The sequence below is a fragment of the Vipera ursinii genome, assembly GCF_947247035.1.
Source record: "Vipera ursinii genome assembly, chromosome: 3".
Classification (NCBI taxonomy): Eukaryota; Metazoa; Chordata; class Lepidosauria; order Squamata; family Viperidae; genus Vipera; species Vipera ursinii.
The window spans coordinates 68,451,120-68,471,696 of NC_139516.1; the positions used below are offsets into that span (position 1 = coordinate 68,451,120).

General features: G+C 37.9%; 1 protein-coding gene across 1 annotated transcript in view; it reads left to right on the forward strand.

Moving 5' to 3' along the window:
* The window catches only part of ROR1 (receptor tyrosine kinase like orphan receptor 1), a 171,950-nt gene that overhangs the window by 112,717 nt on the left and 38,656 nt on the right, over positions 1-20,577 (forward strand). The window contains exon 2 of the mRNA XM_083359904.1: positions 10,530-10,601. Within this exon, the coding sequence (XP_083216030.1) occupies positions 10,530-10,601 (72 nt within the window). The remainder of the gene's footprint in view (positions 1-10,529; positions 10,602-20,577) is intronic.

The following is a 20,577-nucleotide window of genomic DNA, read 5'->3' on the forward strand; positions in this document are numbered from 1 at the left end:
AGGAAGTACACTGACAGAGCAGCAAGTTCTAAAATAACAGAGAGTGAGAGACAGAGAGACATACTGTATATTGAAATTATGACTCTGTAATAGTTGAATTGCACTATTACTATAGGGTCAAATGGTTTCAATATCCTTAGAAAGATTTTGTGCACCACTGTGCACAGAAAACTAGGTGTTAACAATATACAGATAAACAGCAATGAATTTCTGCCATTTCTACCACTGTTTTTGGTTTTTTTTTTCAACTACTATCCCAGGTCCAGTAAAATCCCATTTTTATTTTTTAATGAGACAGTGATCACTACCCTCCAAAACAAGACACTCCTTTTCCAAACTGGACTTATCAATGGTTGTTGTTTTTTTTCAAATAAGAACTAGCAAAACATTATGTGCAATGATTTTCTTTAGATTTTGTATTCTAGAAGAGCTAGAGATTTTATTTTAATTTTTAAAGAAAGTTTAGGTCAGGGGTGTCAAACTCAATTTCATTGAGGGCCACATCAGCATTGCAGTTGCCCTCAGGGGGTCGGGTGGGTATGGCCAGGGTGGGCGTGGCCTACTGGGTGGGCGTGGCTAGAGTGTGAATGGCCTACTGGGTGGGCGTGGCCAGCTCTACATTATTTGCATCAAGGGTGCCTATGGGGGCCTGGGCAGGAGTGGGACAGATCTGAGGGTCTCTGGCAGAAGGAGGGTCTCTGGGCCAGGGCCAAGGCAGTGGGGGCCGTTCCCTCACTGTTTCCAGGATGGCTTCGCAGGCCACATGAAACCACTTCGCGGGCTGGATCTGGCCCCCGGGCCTTGTGTTTGACATGTCTGGTTTAGGTGAAAACCAAAAGTTACAGTTCATCTACACTCAGAGAATTGCAAGGGATTTTGGAGTCATTCACAGGTCCACAAGGACTTGCAGAATCCACTAGAGAATCTCTGACAAAATGCCATCCAGGTTTAGATAAACAGATTACTATTCAGACTTCAACAGATCTCTAAAGAAAGAGAAGTCACCTTTTCATGTGGCAACTTGTTCCAGTGGTTGACAGCTAATACCAGTTCCTCCTGGTATCTCGGCTGTACCTACTTTCTTGTGGTTGTGGAACAATAGATAATAAGACTATTCTGTTTTCTCTGTGATAGCTTTTCAGATATTTGAAGACTATTGTCACATTCCTCCTCAGTTGTTTTTTCAGTATACTAAGCAATCCTTTAATCGGTAAGTATGATTTCCACAACATTCATCATCTTGGTAGATCACTTTTGAATTTCCTTCTACTTTTCAGGGTGCCTTTGAACTTTGGTGGCCAGAATTGGACACAAGTCTTCAAGTGGGGCAAGCAATTGCTTCCCATGAGCCGGACACTATGCTTTTGTAATGCACTCCAAGAACGCATTTGTCTTTTTGTGCAGTTGAATCATGCTACTGGCTTGTGTTTGACTTGTGGTCACTAAGTAATGCAGATAGATTTCTCATGTAATACTACCAAGCAGGTCCCCCAAATCCTATACTTGTGCCTTATGGTTTCCCCACTCTGATACAGGACTTTGTATTTCTGTGTGGTAAATTCCATCCTATTCACTTTGGTTATTGCTCGATCCTTTCTACAAATTCCTATATCATCTTTCACCTAAAATTAGCCATCTTTCCCAACTTCGTGTCATTTGCAAACTTCATAGGTGTCTACTCAACTCCCTCTTTTATTTTTGTAATTGTTGTATTGTTATATTTGTTTGTGGGTGCTGATGTGGTTATTGTTATCATTGTTGTGTTGTGATTGTTGGATTTTAATCTATTCATGGGTGCTTCAACTTTGTTTTATTCAGCCTGTAGGCTACCAATAGTATTTTGATTTAATATATAAATAAATACAGTGAGCATAAAAATGCACAGAGCATTTATGTTCTCTGCCCTGCTTGCTAATATCACATCCAGCATTTTTAATATCTTCACACCTGGTGTGGATTAAGGACATAGCAGTGTGGTTTAAAGCAGTGCAATTTTGCCAAGTACCTTTTTTGTGTATTTCAGGAATGATTGACTGCAGAGTTCATCCACTAAAGCACATCTCCAAGCTTACTCACACTTTGAGAAGGCTTGTGAGCTTTAAAAGACTCGTAGCTCTGTGTGTGTTCTCATTCCTGGGTAAAGCATTCCAGTCTGAAACTAAAATCTAAGCAAAATAGAACCTTGTACTATGCTTAATAATAGCTAATGAAAAGCCAAACGTGGTTGGTTATATGTTCTCACATAACTTTTTTTTTTGCTTTATATCGGGCTTCCTTAATTTTATATTTTAAACTCTACAATTGAAATTGAAGGACTAATTAAAGTTTTAGAGATGCATATAGAATAGAATAGAGCTGAAGGGACCTTGGAAGTCTTCTAGTCCAGCTCCCTGCTCAAGCAGGAGGACCTACCTATACCATCTCAGACAAGTGACTGTCTAGCCTTTTCTTAAAAATCTCCAGTGATAGAGTGAGTGCCCAAGATTTCTGGAGGCAAGCTGGTTAATTGTCCTCACTGTCAGGAAGTTTCTCCTTAATTCCAGGTTGCTTCTCTCTTTGATCAGTTTCCAACCATTGTTTCTTGTCCTGCCCTCTGGTGCTTTGGTGAATAACGTGACCCACTCTTCTTAGTGGCAGCCCCTCAAATACTGGAATACTGCTATCATGTCTCCCCTATTTCTTCTTTTCTTTAGACTAGCCTGCAGCCCAAGTCCTGCAGCCATTCTTCGTATGTTTTAGTTTCCAGGCCTTTGATCATCTCAGTTGCTCTTCTCTGAATTTTTTTCCAAACTCTCAACATCTTTTTTGTGATATCATGACCAAAATTGGCTGCAGTATTCCAGCTGTGGTCTTACTAGGGCAGGGTTGGCGAATCTATGGCACACATGCCAGAGGTGGCACTTAGAGCCCTCTCTGTGGACACATGCGCTGTCACCCCAGCTCCACCTCCCCCTGTGGCCCCCTCCTCACCAGCAGCCCCCCCTGGAGAGTTGCCCCCGGATGCAGCCCGCGCAGACCAGCGCAGCCAAGGACATGGCAGCCGGGCAGCAGAGGAGTGGAAAAGAGCTGATGTAGTTCCCATCTTCAAAAAAGGGGGGGAAATGGATTTAGGAAATTACAGACCTATCAGCCTGACCTCAATACCTGGGAAGATTCTGGAAAAGATAATCAAACAATGAATCAGCAAACACCTAAAGGCAAACAAAGTCATTACTAAAAGCCAACATGGGTTTGTCAAAAACAGATCATGCCAGACAAATCTTATTGCATTCTTTGACCAAGTGACAAAATTAGTGGATCAGAGGAATGCTGTGGATATAATTTACTTGGACTTCAGTAAGGCATTTGATAAAGTAGATCACAACCTACTACTTGATAAGATAGAAAAATGTGGGTTAGACAGTATCACCACCAGATGGATTCGTAGCTGACTGACCAGCCGTACTCAGCATGTGGTCCTCAATGGAACCACATCTACATGGAGGGAAGTGTGTAGTGGGGTGCCCCAAGACTCTGTTCTGGGCCCAGTGCTCTTCAACATCTTCATCAATGATTTGGACAAGGGGATAGATGGGGAACTCATCAAATTTGCAGACAACACCAAGCTGGCAGGAATAGCCAACACTCCAAAAGACAGGCTTAAGATACAGGAGGATCTGGACAGACTTGAACACTGGACGCTATCTAACAAAATGAAATTCAATGGTGAAAAAAGCAAGGTTCTACATTTAGGCAAGAAAAATCAAATGTACAGGTATAGTATAGGGGGTACCTTGCTCAGTAGTAGTAACTGTGAGAGGGATCTCGGAGTCCTAGTGGACAATCACTTAAATATGAGCCAGCAGTGTGCTGCAGCTTCCAAAAAAGCCAACACAGTGCTGGGCTGCATTAACAGAGGGATAGAATCAAGATCACGTGAAGTATTAATACCACTTTACAATGCCTTGGTAAGGCCACACTTGGAATACTGCATCCAGTTTTGGTCACCACGATGTAAAAAAAGATGTTGAGACTCTAGAAAGAATACAGAGAAGAGCAACAAAGATGATTAGGGGACTGGAGGCTAAAAGATATAAGGAAGGGTTGCTGAAATTGAGTATGTCTAGTTTAATGAAGAGAAGGACCAAGAGGGACATGATAGCAGTATGCCAATATCTCAGGGGCTTCCACAAAGAGGAGGGAGTCAAGCTATTTTCCAGAGTGCCTGAAGGCAGGACAAGAAACAATGGATGGAAACTAATCAAGGACAGAAGCAACCTAGAACTAAGGAGAAACTTCCTGACAGAACAATTAACCAGTAGAACAACCTGCCTCCAGAAGCGGTGAATGCTCCAACACTGGAAGTTTTTAAGAAGAGACTGGACAGCCATTTGTCCAAAATGGTATAGGGTTTCCTGCCTGAGCAGGGGGTTGGACTAGATGACCTCCAAGGTCCCTTCCAACTTTATTATTATATAATATGTTGGAAGAATTTTTTTATTATCCTTGATTTCTGTTGCAAGTCTTTGTTTGTTCTGAGCCTTTGCTTTCCTGACTTCATCTTTGCATGTTCTGGCTGTCTGCTGATAATTGGCCTTAGTTATGTGCCCCTCTTTCCATTTTTTGTATTTGTCCTTTTTGTCTTTCAGTTTGTCAGAGAGATCTTTGTGCAGCCATGTTGGTTTCTTCTTCAATTTCCTGTTTTTTCTTTGTCAGTGGTATTGTGCTGGTCTGGGCTTTTATGATTGAATTTTTCAGTTTCCCACACTTCTTGGGTTGTTTTCCCCTTTAGGATTTTCATCCATGGGATCTTTCCTAGGTTCTCTCTGACTTTGTTAAAGTCAGCTCTTTTGAAGTTTAAGACACTTATTGGATTGTTTTCTATTGCTAGTGTTTGCATTATATTAAATTCTAGTATGACGTGGTCACTTTCACCCAAGGTTCTGGCAACTTCAACTCCATCTATCACTTCTTCTCTATTAGTAAGAATTAAGTCCAGTATAGCTTTATGTCTAGCTCCCTCCTCCATCTTTTGGTTGACAAAGCTGTCGGCTAGGTTGGTTAGGAATCTGTTTGATCTCCCGCTCGGTGCAGAGTGTTGATATCTGGATAGTTGAAGTCTCCCATTACTACAGTATGCTTCCTATGTACATTTGTTAACTGGTTGGCAAAGAGTTCATCTATTTCTTCTGATTGGTTGGGTAGGCTGTAATATACATCTATGGCAATGTCACTTTTTTTCTCTTTTATATTGACCCATATACATTCTGGAGAGATTTTATCTTTGATCATGTGCATTTCTGTAGGTATGTAGCATTCTCTTACATATAGTGCAACTCCCCCTCCTCCTTTTGTAGACCTGTTTCTTTTGAACAATTTGTATCCATCCATCAGTCCATTCCATTTATGGGTTTTCTGCCACCAGGTTCCTGTAAAGCCAATTATGACATACCCTCCCTCTTGTACTATTGCTTCTAGTTTGCCCTGTTTATTCCCCAAGCTTTGAGCATTTGTATATAAGCATTTATATAAGCATGGATCAGACCTATTTCCTGTTTAATGTCTTCTACATTAGTAGAAGACAGTTGTGCCTACTTAAAACAAAACCTCACAGGATCACAGGATCGTATGAATTGTATAAATTACAGTTTCCAGCTATCTTATTCCTTCCTTTTTACAGAAAACTCCACAAAGACTCTTGTGGCACCTTAGCCACAAGATGTCTTGTGGCATATACTAGCAATCACACAATTTCCTTTTGGTGTTAACATCGTCATGCAAAGTGTAAAAAAAAAAGTCAGAAGCAAAAGCAAATAAGATCTGCTTTCAATCAGCTTGGTTCCTCGATATATTAGTAATACCGAAGACAATTCCTGTGGAACTAGCAGGTTGTATCTACTGCTCATGACATATTATTTGTTCAATTGTATATGGGATTTGTATATTGCTTCTCATTAAAAAGTCTTAAAGTATTAAGACAATTAAAATTATTGTAATTATTATTGTAGTTAATAAGGGGAAAAGGCACAAGGGAGGTCAAATTGACAAAGGTAAGCTCTTCAAGAAATAACCTAGAAAGAGCAAGTAGTGGAACTTTTTCTTCTTCTTCTGATATTTATCTAATTCTAGAGCATGGGCGACAGAGAGAGAAAGAGACACCTTATCAAATAGTTGATCATCTAATGGCAAAATACTTTTGTACACTGGGGGTTTCATCTCCTAACTTCTTCTTCCAATTCTAATAGATACTCACCATGGTGTTTATGGTAGTGTCCTTGTCAGTGCTTTTTTTCTAAAAAAAAAAAAAAGTGCCGGAACTCAGAGGTGTTTTCATTGGGAGCAATGCAAGCGTCTTGCTATGGCGTCGCTGTCTGTTCTTTGCACCCCCGCCCCTGCGGCTTAGAGCCACATACCGCGGGGATTCCCTTCCTCACAGCCGCCGTGGGGATTCCCCTCCCGCAGTTGCCACGCCACGGCCCGTGCTGAGCCCCCACCTGGAGCTGCTCCGAACCCCGACCCAGAGCTGTATTCCTCGTGGCAGTGGTCTCTGGCACCAAACAGCTGATGGCCTCCGGCACCAGCACTCATTCACTTACTGCCCATCACTTCCAAATGTAGTAAGTGAGTGAGCGAGCAAGTGATGTTTGGAAGCGTTTGGAAGCGATGGGGCAGTAAGTGAGTGAGTGAATGAGCAAATGGCATTTGGAAGCGTCGGGGCAGTAAATGAGTGTGTGAATGAGTAAATGGCATTTGGAAGCGTCGGGGCAGTAAGTGAGCGAGCGAGTAAGAGGCCTTTGAAAGAGACAGAGTGAGTGGGAGAGAGACTGAACAAGGTGCCTTTGAAAGAGACGGAGGAGTGAGTGAGAGCGACTGGAGGCTTTTGTGAGCAAAGTGTGAGGGGGGGCTTTTGCGAGCGAAGGGTGAGAGAAAAAGGGAAAAGTGAGGGGGAGAAGGGAAAAAGAAAAGGCACTGACTTCTGACTTCCTCTGTTGCAGGAGTAGAAGGAAGCATTAACACTGAACCTCAACTTTTTGCTTTTCTATAATATTATAAACTAGCCATTTCTATAACAATAAATGAATATAACCAATGAAACCCAAAATACCCCCCCCCTTTTTTTTTTACTCATCAAGTTTTTGACACCTTGTTAAGCACTGGTGGTGCTTGAATATTGTCATGTCCTAAAAGTGGTACAATTTCTGAAAAGTTGAAAAGCCCTGATGTAAATGCAGCCTAAATTGTTTATTGCCATCCTATTTGCAAATAATATCTTACTTACTTGTGAGTAAACAAAATTTTAATCTACAGATAATACCACAGATAATACCACCAGAAATTATTTTAGCCTTTGTAATAAATGTTGTTATTGATGTTAAGCTCACCATGGAAAACATCATATACTGTATTATGTATATACTAGGTTAATTATTTAAAGACTGAAGTGCAACATAACTAGATTCTAAAAAATCTATTTTTCAAAACAGACAACAGTCCAAACAGTAAAAGTCCAAATTAAGAATATTTCATTCTTAAGAATTGTTTAATTTAAACTGGTATAGTTGTAATAGATTCAAAATAGTTTTCAAGAGTGTACAAAAGATACTATTTTTTTTCTAGCATCAGCTAAATTAGACACATTACATTGAGAAAAATGTTTCTCATTTCTTTCCTGTTACCTTTATTTATTTCATTGCAGAGATGTTAACTTAGGAAATAGATTATTTTGTTATTACCTTCCAAAAGACAGAAGCAGATGAAAAATGTGAGGTTCTTTCCTGTTGGCTTTTTTGAATTAGCTGTTTTAGATTCTAAAAGTTTAGTTCCTAAAGAAGTAACCTTGTAAATAATTTTAATGTCCTCCTCTAGTGCAGGGTAGGCAACCTTGGCTCTTTTATGACTCAAGGACTTCAACTCTCAAAATTCCTGAGCCAGCATGGCTCAGCTTGGAAACTTCTCTCTTTCCCCTCAGCGTGGCTGGCTCAGGATTTCTGGGAGTTGAAGTCCATGAGTCATAAAAAAGAGCCAAGATTTACCCCTCCAATAGGCTTTCCTATTCCTATATTTCCTATAGAGGGAGCTTTTTTTTTTGCAAAAAAAAAAGGTGCCAGAAGCGTTCTATGAGAAAAAAAGCCCTGGGCCGTGTAACTAATCAGATTGTATATTCATGTAACAGCCATTTTTGGCCTGGGATCTATCTATTTATGTGGTCAGTCCTCTCATCGCAGCAACTCTGGGCAAGAGAGTTTACAATTTTTTATTAAAAAAACACCAATGTAAGTAATTGTTAAAATATGTAACATAAAAATAAAAATGAACAGGTAACTGAGAATAAAAACCACAAAATAATAGCAAATTGTTACAGGAATGAGAAATTGTGATGCCCAGCTTATGAATATCAGTGGAAAGTGAATTTGACTTTTAGATCACGTTTCTATAGATTTAAAATTAGAAATAATTCCCCTGAAATTATGATTTCGTATACACCTGACACCTATTTATCATATTATAGAGAAAATGAAAGATTCAGCTAATTGGCTCAGTTGGCTGAAATATGTTCAGAATACAATATTGATTCATATGATCTGACTGTGAGCTATAGTTACTTTTTGGATTTAAGTTGTTCCACATACATTGTTCAGAAAATCTTATTGATTTTCATAGATGGTTGCATTCTTTTGAATCAAATATGTTGTGGAAACTAAAAGGAAAACAAAGAATATACACTTTGGATGTTTTTATAGTTGCAAAAATTAAGACTGGACACATTAGTTTACAATGGTTTGAAGAAGTTATCTTTCTGTATTTGTACAGCATTTTAACCCACTGTATTGAGTTAGAAATATTTGTCTTTTTAGGAACGTGTGCTGCTTATACTAATGTATATTTAAGTACCCATTTTTTCTTATTTCTGATTAAACTATAATATAAAATAAATATATATGAAAAACTAGTTTATTTAATATATATATGTCAGAGATATGTTTTGTGATTTACTGCTCTTTCCTTCCTCTCTTGTTCTATTAAATATAGTAGAAACAAGGGTTACTTAAACACCATGAAATCTATACAAATTAAATGTATTTTTATACTCAACTGCCAGTAGCTAAAATAAATATTTCTTCTACCTAATTCATTTGTGCGGCATTTTGAAATCAAAAGAATTGCTGGTAGTATCTTCTGTTAAAATAGATTGTCAAATTCAAGTGTTTTAAAAAAACATTGCATAGATAAATTTATAGAATTGGCCCATGCTTATAATATCTTAATCTTTTTTCTGTGAATATACTTGCCCAAAATTTTAATGCTTCAATTACTATTATTATTTAAATTACACTACTGTTCAAAACAGTATAATTGTGTAGTGAAGTGATCTCCTTTTACCACAATCTCGATGTACATTTTTTAAAAGCAAAACATGGGCACTCACACTTCAGTAGAACCAAATTCTCTATAGAATCAGCAATCAAGTGTTGAAAAACGAGGTCCAATAGATCAGTATTCTTCTTATTTCCTCCAAAAAGTACAAAGAAATTCACCCATCCTCCCTACCCCAGTTTTTTTTAAAATTCCATTTATATCTCGCCCTTCTCCGAAGACTCAGGGCGGCTTACAAGCTTAGCAGTAGCCTTCATTCTATGTATATGCCTGCTTATTAGGGCTTTCACACAAACCCCAAGCGGCATTATTACAAAGTCAGCTTATTGCCCCCAACAATCTGGGTCCTCATTTTACCTACCTCGGAAGGATGGAAGGCTGAGTCAACCTTGAGCCTGGTGGGATGTGAACCTGCACTAATTGCAGGCAGCTGGTGTTACTTAAGGAGGCATTAGCCCACTGCTCCACCAAGGCTCGCCTGTATGGGCGAGTATTATTGGAACAGATCAGTGGTGGGTTTCAAATATGTGAACATATTTGAGAACATATAGTTCTCGGTGTGGATGCCGCTTCCGGAAGTCCGTTCTGGGCCTGGGCAACAAAAAATTGGCTACCAGTTCTGCCAAACTGGTGCAAACCGGCTGAATCCCACCAATGGAGCAGATTCTGAGGTGGGGCGGATCATCTGCCACTCTCCCCCCCCTCCCATCTACCCATTCTTAGAATTCCTCTCTGATGGCTCTCATTATCTTTTTAAAACTGAAAGACTAATTGCAACTTTTTTCCTTCATCTCTTTCATTTCATTTTTCTTTCCTTTACAATTCCCATCTTTTCAACATACCGTATTAATTAATGCTGCAGTAGAATTCTGTTGCCCAAAACAAAAATAATGTGAAAAAAACTGAACTCTCCCAATGGTTTGCCATTTCAGATATTTACTGATTTGTTTTTTTTAAACAATCAGGAAATCTCCAAGACATTATTGATTTTTTCCAATAAGCATTCCTTTTGCTGTACCTTCTGAACATTTCTGCCAATACAGCATACTCATGAGATCTAAACAAAGTAGAGCATGTATTTTTGATATGTAAAAGTCTCTTGTCAAATTATGTGAGTCCTATATTCCCTAATTTATATAATGTTTATGTATTGACTTTTTTCTCTTTTCTTTCAGGAACAAATGTGTCAGCCACTGCTGATTTAATGCCTACGTCAAATTGGAACATGTCAAATGAAGTAGATAAAGGTAAATAATGAAAAAGAAAATAAATGCCATTTCAGATTTTAAACACTGTTAAGTGTTCCTTATTTTTTTGAAAAGTGATACACAAATCTGCTAGTAAAGTTAGAGGCAAAAGACAAGGCCAAAACCAAATTATCATCTGATGTTTCGTCTGTTATTTCTGAAATGAGGATTTCCCTTTTTACTTCAAGTAACACATTCCACATGTTTGGGATTTTTTTAAAGTCAGGATGTGAATTATAGGAGTTTATGACCTACCTGACATTTCATTGTTTGTCTCTTGGAATCTGGATCCAATAGGAACATGTTTTAGTCTGAATTGCTTTGCATGCAATTTTTGGTACGAAATTTGGAATGAAACCATTATGGCCTGGGATAAAGAATGCAAAATATTTTGGATTTGTTTAACCACTCATAAAGAACATTGAACACAAATCAGCACTAGTTACTCTACGGTCACATTCTGTAAGACATTTTTCATAGATGAACGTATATATATTTTTCTTTAAATGTTGCTATCTAGCATGTCTTTCTGGGATTCAAGCTCCTGGAATTTTACACTGCCTATCTATAAAGGGACGTGGTGGCTCAGTGGGTTAGGACGCTGAGCTTGTCGATCAGATGGTCGGCAGTTTGGCGGGTCGAATCCTGAGTGCCGTGTAACAGAGTGAGCACCTGTTACTTGTCCCAGCTTCTGCCAACCTAGCAGTTCGAAAGCACGTAAAAATACATTTCAATGCAAATGGCTTTGAAATGGAGATGAGCACCGGCCCCTAGAGTTGGAAACGACTAGCACGCATGTGCAGGGGAACCTTATCTATAATGACCAGTTATAACTCATTGGTAAGACAGCTCTGATAATCTTTAAGGGCTAGATAAAATGGCAAGCACTCTGAAGCTATATTTTTTCTCAGGGTACCCATCACAATCCTTTGGCTACAATCTTCCTGTGAAATCTCATCATTGGCAGCTTAAGACACTAAGGAGCTGGTTACCTTTTGGTCATTGTTAGGATGGATCTCTATCTCCAGTGAACACACCAACCTCAGAAGTCAGTAGGACAAAGTAAGCAGCAATTTAGGCAGTAATTCCAGGTTACAATACACCTGACCCTTTAATGCATTCCTCAGTTTTGGCATAAACCACCTAAGGTTATCCAGTCAGTCACATTGTTTTCTCAGTGGATGAATAGAGAGGCATGTGTCTAGATTAGATAGAACTGCTACAGATATGTTTTAGTGTCTTGCTGCCTAAGGAGATTGTCTACTCAGGTTACTGCACATTAGTGCTGGAGAAAATAACACAAAAGTAAAGCAACAGAATTATTATGGTTCACCAATCTTTATTCATTCATACCTTCTTATATCATAAGCCAATGGCGCTTCAATGAATGTATTTGCCACTGGTTCGAATAGGATGTAATATTATTCCACAAAGCTCAGCCAGGCAAGTTACCAATGAAATCTTAACAGAACTACATAAATTCCTAAGGTGATGCAGATCCTTCTGCTTGCCTCTGCCTTATTATGGTCAATCTATGCTGGAATCCTAATGTCCAGAGCTTATGGGTCATAAATGTGTATGAATTTGCAGTTCCTTCCTGGTTCCCAATTCTCATTTGAAGTTGCTTATTCTACTGATGTCTCTTTTCATTTATGTGCATTTATAGCTTATACATATAGCTTGTCGATCAGAAGGTCGGCAGTTTGGTGGGTCGAATCCCGAGTGCCGCATAACAGAGTGAGCGCGTGTTACTCGTCCCAGCTTCTGCCCACCTAGCAGTTCGAAAGCACGTAAAAATGCAAGTAGAAAAATAGGGACCACTGTGGTGGGAAGGTAATAGCGTTCCGTGCGCCTTTGGCGTCTAGTCATGCCGGCCACATGACCACGGAGACGTCCTCGGACAAACGCTGGCTCTTCGGCTTTGAAACGGAGATGAGCACTGGCCCCTAGAGTTGGAAACAACTAGCACGCAAGTGCGGGGGAACCTTTACCTTTTGATCTTTATAGCTTATACATATACAGAAATAATCACCCTTACAGCTTTAAAGTCCTTGTCACATTTTTGCTAACTTAGAATGAAAAGAGTAGCAAGGTTTATCACAGATGGTGATATAAGAACAGCTGGTGGTCAGTTAACCCCTACCCATTGAGGTTTGAGTTCATTAGAAGATGCCGGAAGCTAGAGTACATTTTTTGGAGAAAGCTGAAGTTTTAAATGCAAAGTATATATCAGGATTCTTCTCTTCTTTCTTGTTGGCAGAATTAGCAACATTTTATTAACTCATAAATCTAAGTTGTTTGCAGAGGTCCTTTTTTCCAGGCTCTGAGTGATTCCATTTGTTTTTTCCTCTTGAGTCCTTTTCCAAGTACAGATCTCCTAAATAGCAATCCAACTTTCAGGCGATTATAAGGCAGCCCCCAAAATCTGAGAGTAATGTACAGGTAGTTCTCAATTTACAAACACAATTGAGCCCCAAATTTCTGTTGCTAAGCAAAATTTTTGTTACGTGAATTTTGCTGCATTTTACGACCTTTCTTGCCACAGTAGTTAAATGAATCACTGCAGTTGTTAAGCTAGTTTCACGGTTGTTAAGTGAATCTGGTTTCCCCATTGACTTTGCTTGTCAGAAGATCGCAAAAGGGGATTACAAGACCTGGGTCACTGCAGTTGTCATAAATATGAGTCAGTTGCCAAGTGTCTGAATTTTGATCACCTGACCACGGGACTGCTGCAACAGTCGTAAGTGTGAAAAACGGTCATAAGTCACTTTTTTCAGTGGCATTGTGACTTTGAATGGTCACTAAATGAGCTATTGTAAGTCGAGGACTACCTGTACTAGGTCTATGTCACTGAAGAACAATGCTGACATTCCTGTCTGCCTATCCACCTATTTAATTAAAATCTCTACATGGAAAATCCTGATATTTTGAAAACTGAGCTAATATTCTGTTGCAAGACATCACTGTCTTTGTGAGGATTCCTTGTCATTTTCATAGATTTCTTTTAGTCAGCTGACATTTTTCCCTTGTTTAGAGATGGAAGAGCTTGGCCATTCTTTCTGGAGCAATCATATCTGTAGGTTAGTGTTCTTTCTTGCAGCAGCTTTAATGACAGCATCAAGCTTAAGGTCAGTATCAATAATTGGCAGCAATAGCTCTCATTCTTCCTTTTATTTATCTTTTGTTATCTTTCTCAACTATTTATTTTTAATTTTTTACTACTGTGATTTCTGTAAATTCTGTTGTAGGGGATTAGTGCATTGAAAGTATAAAACATAGCCCAAGGGAGTGTTTCTCAACCTTAGGAATTTTAAGATGTATGGTCTTCAGCATGTATGCGGGGGAATTCTGGGAGCTGAAGTCTACATATCTTAAAGTTACCAATGTTGAGAAACACTAGTTTAGGGATATTATCAGAAAATCTTGCTAATACTCATGAATCTTATGACCACATGTTAGATTGTCATAAGCCCCCTATTGTGGAGTATTTATACAAATTATCCGCAAGTAAGTTTGACGTGGCCTTTCTCCAGAGGCTGTTTTTAACACTTTTCGTTCTGTACTATTGAGTAGATTCCAAGAGATTTCTTACAGTCATAGACTTTGCCATTTGTGGCTCTTGGGAAGTAGAAACACAATGCTCATGCTATTTTGACAATGTCTTTTTTAATGGTATTTATTTGTTTGTTCGTTCATACATTGACTTGCTTGATTTCTATAGGCACCCAACTCAACCAGGTGACTCTGGGAAGCTTACAGTACTAGAATTCTAAAACAATTAAAACAACTTACAAAATATTAAAAGAATAAAAACATCCATAAAATATATAACTACAAAGAGCAGCCGGGACAATTAATCAACTAATAGTAAAGCCAAGTAACAGGGTCCTTAACACATTCCAAGCGCCAGGGTACCGTGTTTCCCCGAAAATAAGACCCAGTCTTATTATTATTATGTGCCTCCAAAAGAGGCATCAGGTCTTATTTTCGGGGGAGGAGGTGTCTTTTCCATTCATCTCGTGGCAGCGGCACCAACAGCCCCGCCCAGCCAGGGCTGAAAGAGCAGCTTCATTCTGCACCTGAGAATGGAGCTCTGGCCTGCATTTCACCATCAGAGGCCTTTCCAGAAGGCCTATGCAGCTGAGAACCAAGCTACGGAATCCATAGCTCGGTTCTTGGCTTTACAGGAAGGTCGCTGATGGTGAAATGCAGGTTGGAGCTCATTCTCAGGTGCAGAATGAAGTGGGTCAGCGAGGCAAGTGTTGATCCATGGGAGGCCTGGCTGCAATGGTAAGCTCCACCCCTGCCCTAGCTTGATTTTTGGGCAGGCACCTTGCCCCCAAACTAGGGCTTATTTTTGAGGTAGGGCTTATATTAGGCCCACCCACCCCCAAAATCAAGCTAGGGCTTATTTTCACGGTAGGTCTTACTTTCGGGGAAACACGGTATATAGCCAAGTTTTTAAAGTTTTTCAAAAAGCCAACACGACTGGGACCATTCCAATCTCTATGGGGAGAATATCAAACTTTGAAAAAAGAGCAGTAACTTTTCAAACTACATATTGTTACTAGTTCCTCTTTTTTGAGTGCTGCAATTTCATCCATTCAACGCTCAGTGAAAGCAGCTTTTCGTAGGAGGTCCTCCAAATTGGACCGCGTCTCAAAATTTTCAGATAGTCTTCCATCTTAGAATGATATATGCTGTAACCCAGCATATCTCAAGAGTGCCAGATAACCTAATAAAGCAAGTTCTAAAGTGCTATGATTTTGAGATTATTATTTTTTTAGACTTTACATTTGGTGGAAGAAGGTAGAGTTACAATTCTCATATTCATGCATAGTTTAACTTTTTATTTTCTCTTTGTTTATTAGGGATGTTCTGTAAGTTAGGAGGCTGTAAAGAATAGCATTTTTTGAAACAATCTATTTGTGGGATCCCATGAGTAGCTGAGGAACTAAATTACTGCAACTTTGTTTGAGATTTTTTTTAGTTACAGGACATTACAGCTCTTTTATTTGCTTTTCAGCTGATAGTGTATATGCTTTTCTTTGAAAATTTGTATTTCTTCAACAGTAGATTCCTGAGTAATATAGGTGTAAAATGTGAAGGTCGTAGAAGAAAAGTCACTAAAGTCACCATGCTGCTAAAATGTTTCAGAAAATGTGCAATTTATTTTGGATTTTGCTTGATTCCTCCTACCACCTTTGTTTAAACTCCAGTGAGGATAATGAATGTCTGACCATTATATACAAAGTTACGATATATAATAACCTTTTCATGGCTCATCCAGTTTTCTGGCTTTAGCTGAAAGATTAATAGATCAGTAGGCCAAGGGACACATTTTATTGTACATTTCTGTTCCAGATATCCTGACATTTCTGGTTTAAAAAATAGATCTTTAGAAGCCAAAGAAAGGGCTAATAAGAAGCAGAACATAAAGTGACTGACTAACTGCATATCTTTGACTTCACAACATTTATCTTTAACAAGCAGACATCCATATACAAGCACACATACATATATACACATATTTTAAATTTCCCAATGGAATTTTTTGGTACCTAACTGTTTATGCCTATTTCAGTAATATCAAATCCATGTTTTTATTCACTGGTTTGCAAAATGATAAGGATTTTTTCCATCAAATATTTATTTGTAATAAATAAAGTATGAATATAGTGATGTCTGACATTTCATACCTTTCTCATAGTTTATTTTTCTCTTCATTATTTCCCACAAGCATTTCAAACTGAATGAATTGTAAATAACATCTTAAAAATGATTCTTTATAAACCATTTGCCTCTTACTTAATCAAGAATATAATAGTAAATAAAGTTCCATTTTCCACTCAATAACTTTCACTGTTTCAAAGCTTTCAAGATTTAGGAAAAACAGTTCAGAAAATAAACTAGTTGAAAATAAAAGCAAAATGTAAGTAGGTGGAGAAAATTGGTCAGAGGTAAGGAGAAGGACACATTATATTTACAGGGACTAACACTTGCTTTAAGAATGTAAGTCTTTTTTGAGTTGAGCTTCATTCATGAGGATTTCCTGGACATATCAGGTAGTTTTTAATTTCCAGAAGCCTCAAATATTTTTAATCTAATCATTAATTACTTGGTATCTTCTAGATGTTGTGGACCCCAGTTCCTAGGAGGAATGAATGTTGACCCCCTGTTCTATATTTATACATCTTTTTAATTAAGGATTTTAAAGGAAAAGAAGAAAAGAGTTAGGGAAGTCATTGACACAAGATAGATGCAAGAAGATTCCTCATACCTGGCCTTTTAAAATTATATCATGGTTGGCAAGGGCGCACTGTCTCTGCTTGGAGTTTACTTAATGCAACTATATGAAACCATATGGGTGACTTTATGTTTGAGTGACCTTATTTGGCAATGAGGCTAACCTTAGCAGTCAGCAAGAGAAAATTGTCTAGAAAAAGCTGGAGAAAAAAAGAAATATTGTTCTATCTTTCAGCATCAAGGGAAGGAATTAATTGTTTAAGAAGTTGACTGTAAGAATATGCAAATTCGCCCTTATAAAATTAATAAAAGGAACGCTGTTACTCATTGGAATCCCCTTAATTGACTGTTACCTTATTGTTATTTCTGGATATAATGCCTGGAAACTAATCACATTTATCTCTCTAGTGCAGGGGTAGGCAACCTTGACTCTTTTATGACTCATGGACTTCAACTCCCAGAATTCCTCAGCCAGGGGTAGGCAGCCTTGGCTGTTTTATGACTCGTGGACTTCAACTCCCTTCAACTTCTGGGAGTTGAAGTCCACGAGTCATAAAACAGCCAAGGTTGCCTACCCCTGCTCTAGTGTATTTTTATTACATGAACAAAATCCTGTCTTATGCTTGGAATGAACTGAAATTCAGACCATGTGTCTATATTTAAAATGACATGAAGGAACCTTTCTTTGTGCAAGGCACTATTGTGCTCATGTCTCCCTCTTCACCTCACCCCACCTATGCATCTTTCCAGAGCATATTTGAGAACTTGAAGAAAGAAGAGAAACCTGTTTACTCAAAGAGATCCTATTCCACTCTTGGAATTGGGCCATCCAGATATACCATTGATGCAGCCCCTGCAAGCATAGCTATTTGGACAGAAACACTTTTTATTAAATCTGTTGCAATGGTAGCAATCTGGGTGCTCTTAGACCAGTTCTGCATACACAATTAAATACAATTAAGCAAGAGCCTGTTTGATCTCTTGATAGTTTTTCATTTCATACACCTTAGCTTTAAGGCTGAATGATGTAATGCTATTTTGTTTTAATGCTAGGTACTATAATTGTGCCATTTTTTTAAAAAAAAACCTACAATTTTACTTTTTACGGCATTAAAATTGTAATGCAATCCAAAAGTTAATGCTTGCGTTGTTCATTCCCTACAGCTGATATAATTGTGCATTAACCACAACAATGGTTGTAGTGCACAATGATGTCACACAAGAAATACTGTCTGGTTTTGGATGCATACTCACTTGCTTTTGTAAAAATGAATTATTTTTCTGTGAATACATTCAGTGACTACATTTAAAAATTTGGCCTGTATAAAATGAACTATTAAAATACAGTTAATGTTGTTTTATTGTTTCTACATTCATCATAGGTCACATATCTTGGAGTCTGATTTAGTTGCTTTTGATTTTCAAATCTTGGGAGATAATTTATTTACAGCATTTGTATTCTGCCTATGAGCACGGTCATAGACTCATAGCATATATAGATGTAAAAAGAGTGAAGTATATTTTTAGAATTTCCTGTCCACCATTCACATGGAATAATTGGAATCTGAAGCTTGGTTGGTTATATAAATGGTGAAACAATAAACCTCTAGTTTATTTTCACCAAATTTCTTTACACATTTAAGTAAGATTTTTATAAAATAGAACTAAACTGGCAAAGTAAAACCAGTGGCTAATATTTTCCTATACAAAAGATTCAATAATAGACTTCATATGAATTGCCAAATAGGTTGGTTGTGAAAACAATGCTTAGCCTATTCATGGGAAGATCTGAAGTGAAATCCCCACTTAGGCATGAAGTTTGGTATTCATTTTTGGACCAGTTGCTAACACATAAACTAAACTACCTTAAGTATAAAAAGCATGTTTACTGTCCTGAAAGGAAGTGATAAAAATAAGAAAGGAACATCAAAAATCTCACGGTCCATTTTCTTAATACAGACCTATATTTTTCTCATTAGGTTGTGAAATGCTTCATTACAGATATATTGAGAACAAAGTTAATAGTGCAAACCTAAGTATAAAAATTTACTCCTAGAAAAATATATTTATAGGACTCTCTTCCTAATCCTGTCTATAAATTCTATACATTCTTCCTAGTATTTTTGGTTTCAAGACATTTGGAGGATATGAAGAGTAATGATTTTAGCATAGGTTGGTGTAGGTTTTACAAATGTGAGCATATAAAACAAAATTCTTCATTAAAACACAATTCTTATGGAGATTTTAGCAAACTTAGTTAAGTATAAACATCCAAATTCTGAAAATTAAAGGTTTTAAAGGGAAAAATACCTTAGAACAATGAAAAATCTGAAAGCTTCTCATTTGACAATTGCAAGAAGGGAAAATTTCACATACGTTCAGCATAGGTATGTATTATTTATTTATTTATTTTATTTATTTTATTAAATTTATATACCGCCCTATTCCCGTAGGACGGGAATATAAAATATATAAAATATATAATATGTATTTTGTATATAAAAGCGAGACTGTATTTATTCCATCACTCTCATATACACATATACAAACAAATTTGCCCCAATACACCAATTTAGTAGTATTTAGGTTTAATATTTTCTGTTTCCAGTTTGTACTTCTGAAGGTGACTTATAATCTTCAGTATCTGCATTGGCACCCAGTCAAAAGCCAGAAAGGTATTTAAGACTGAGTTTTCCAGATATTATCTCAAGTAATTTAAAAGTTCATTATGGGCTATCCACTAGGCCTGCTACAATCAAGGTCTGTAAGCAGAGTTCAGTGGCTACAACTAAGGCATTAGAAAGAGATTAGGTAGGGTTAATACTTGACATTCAGAGTTAAAGACCAGGAACAAATTGTTTCAACAAATTAAAAATACATTTGGCTGTTACTATATATGGTCTGAAATGTTTTTTAATATTAAAAAGTTGTATGAAACTATTTTTAGTAAAGAGCAAGTCTCAAATGAAGGAGGATGTTGATATAAACTGAAGGCTAATTCTGATTTTATGGTTACTGCCCTTAAATCCACTGAGCTAAAGAAGGTAATGAGAACTTTTCAGTACAAAAATTTATAAATTGAGATTGGATTTAATTTTGCAACTTATTTTCAAAGCTGGCATTCATAGCTACTTTAGGTAAATATGATTTTGCTGTTATTCTAGAATTGTAAAGTCTAATAGTACCTATATGGCTTCATTATTATAATCTTCATAATATAGACTTATCTTAATAATCCCCTTTTAGAGCAGAGTCTCAAATTGGAATATCTGTAGGTAAAGTCAAAATTTGGAGGAGAAATGCTATATCCACATCTTTTGACACTTCACCCACCTGACTGTGTTGCGAACAGCCAGTATCTAATCATCCTGAATGCCAAATGAAGACTATGTTATTAGCTAGACCACAGGTCTGCAACCCGCGGCTCCGGAGCCACATGCGGCTCTTTCAGCCATCCCAGTCCTTTGCCATGTGCAGTAAAAAAAAATGGGACTAAAAAAATTCAACCAATCAATTCAAATATGCAGGGTAGGTGCATATCTCGCCTTGGCTCCACTATTCAGTCAAACCCTGTTCTGTGCATGCACGCTTGTACCCGCATGTGCACACATTTTTTGCGGCTCCCAGTTTTTCCTTTTGTGAGGGAACCGGTTCCGAGTGGCTCTTTCACTGTTTCAGGTTGCTGACCCCTGAGCTAGACCCAAAGGAGTCATGCTTATCTCTTTTCATA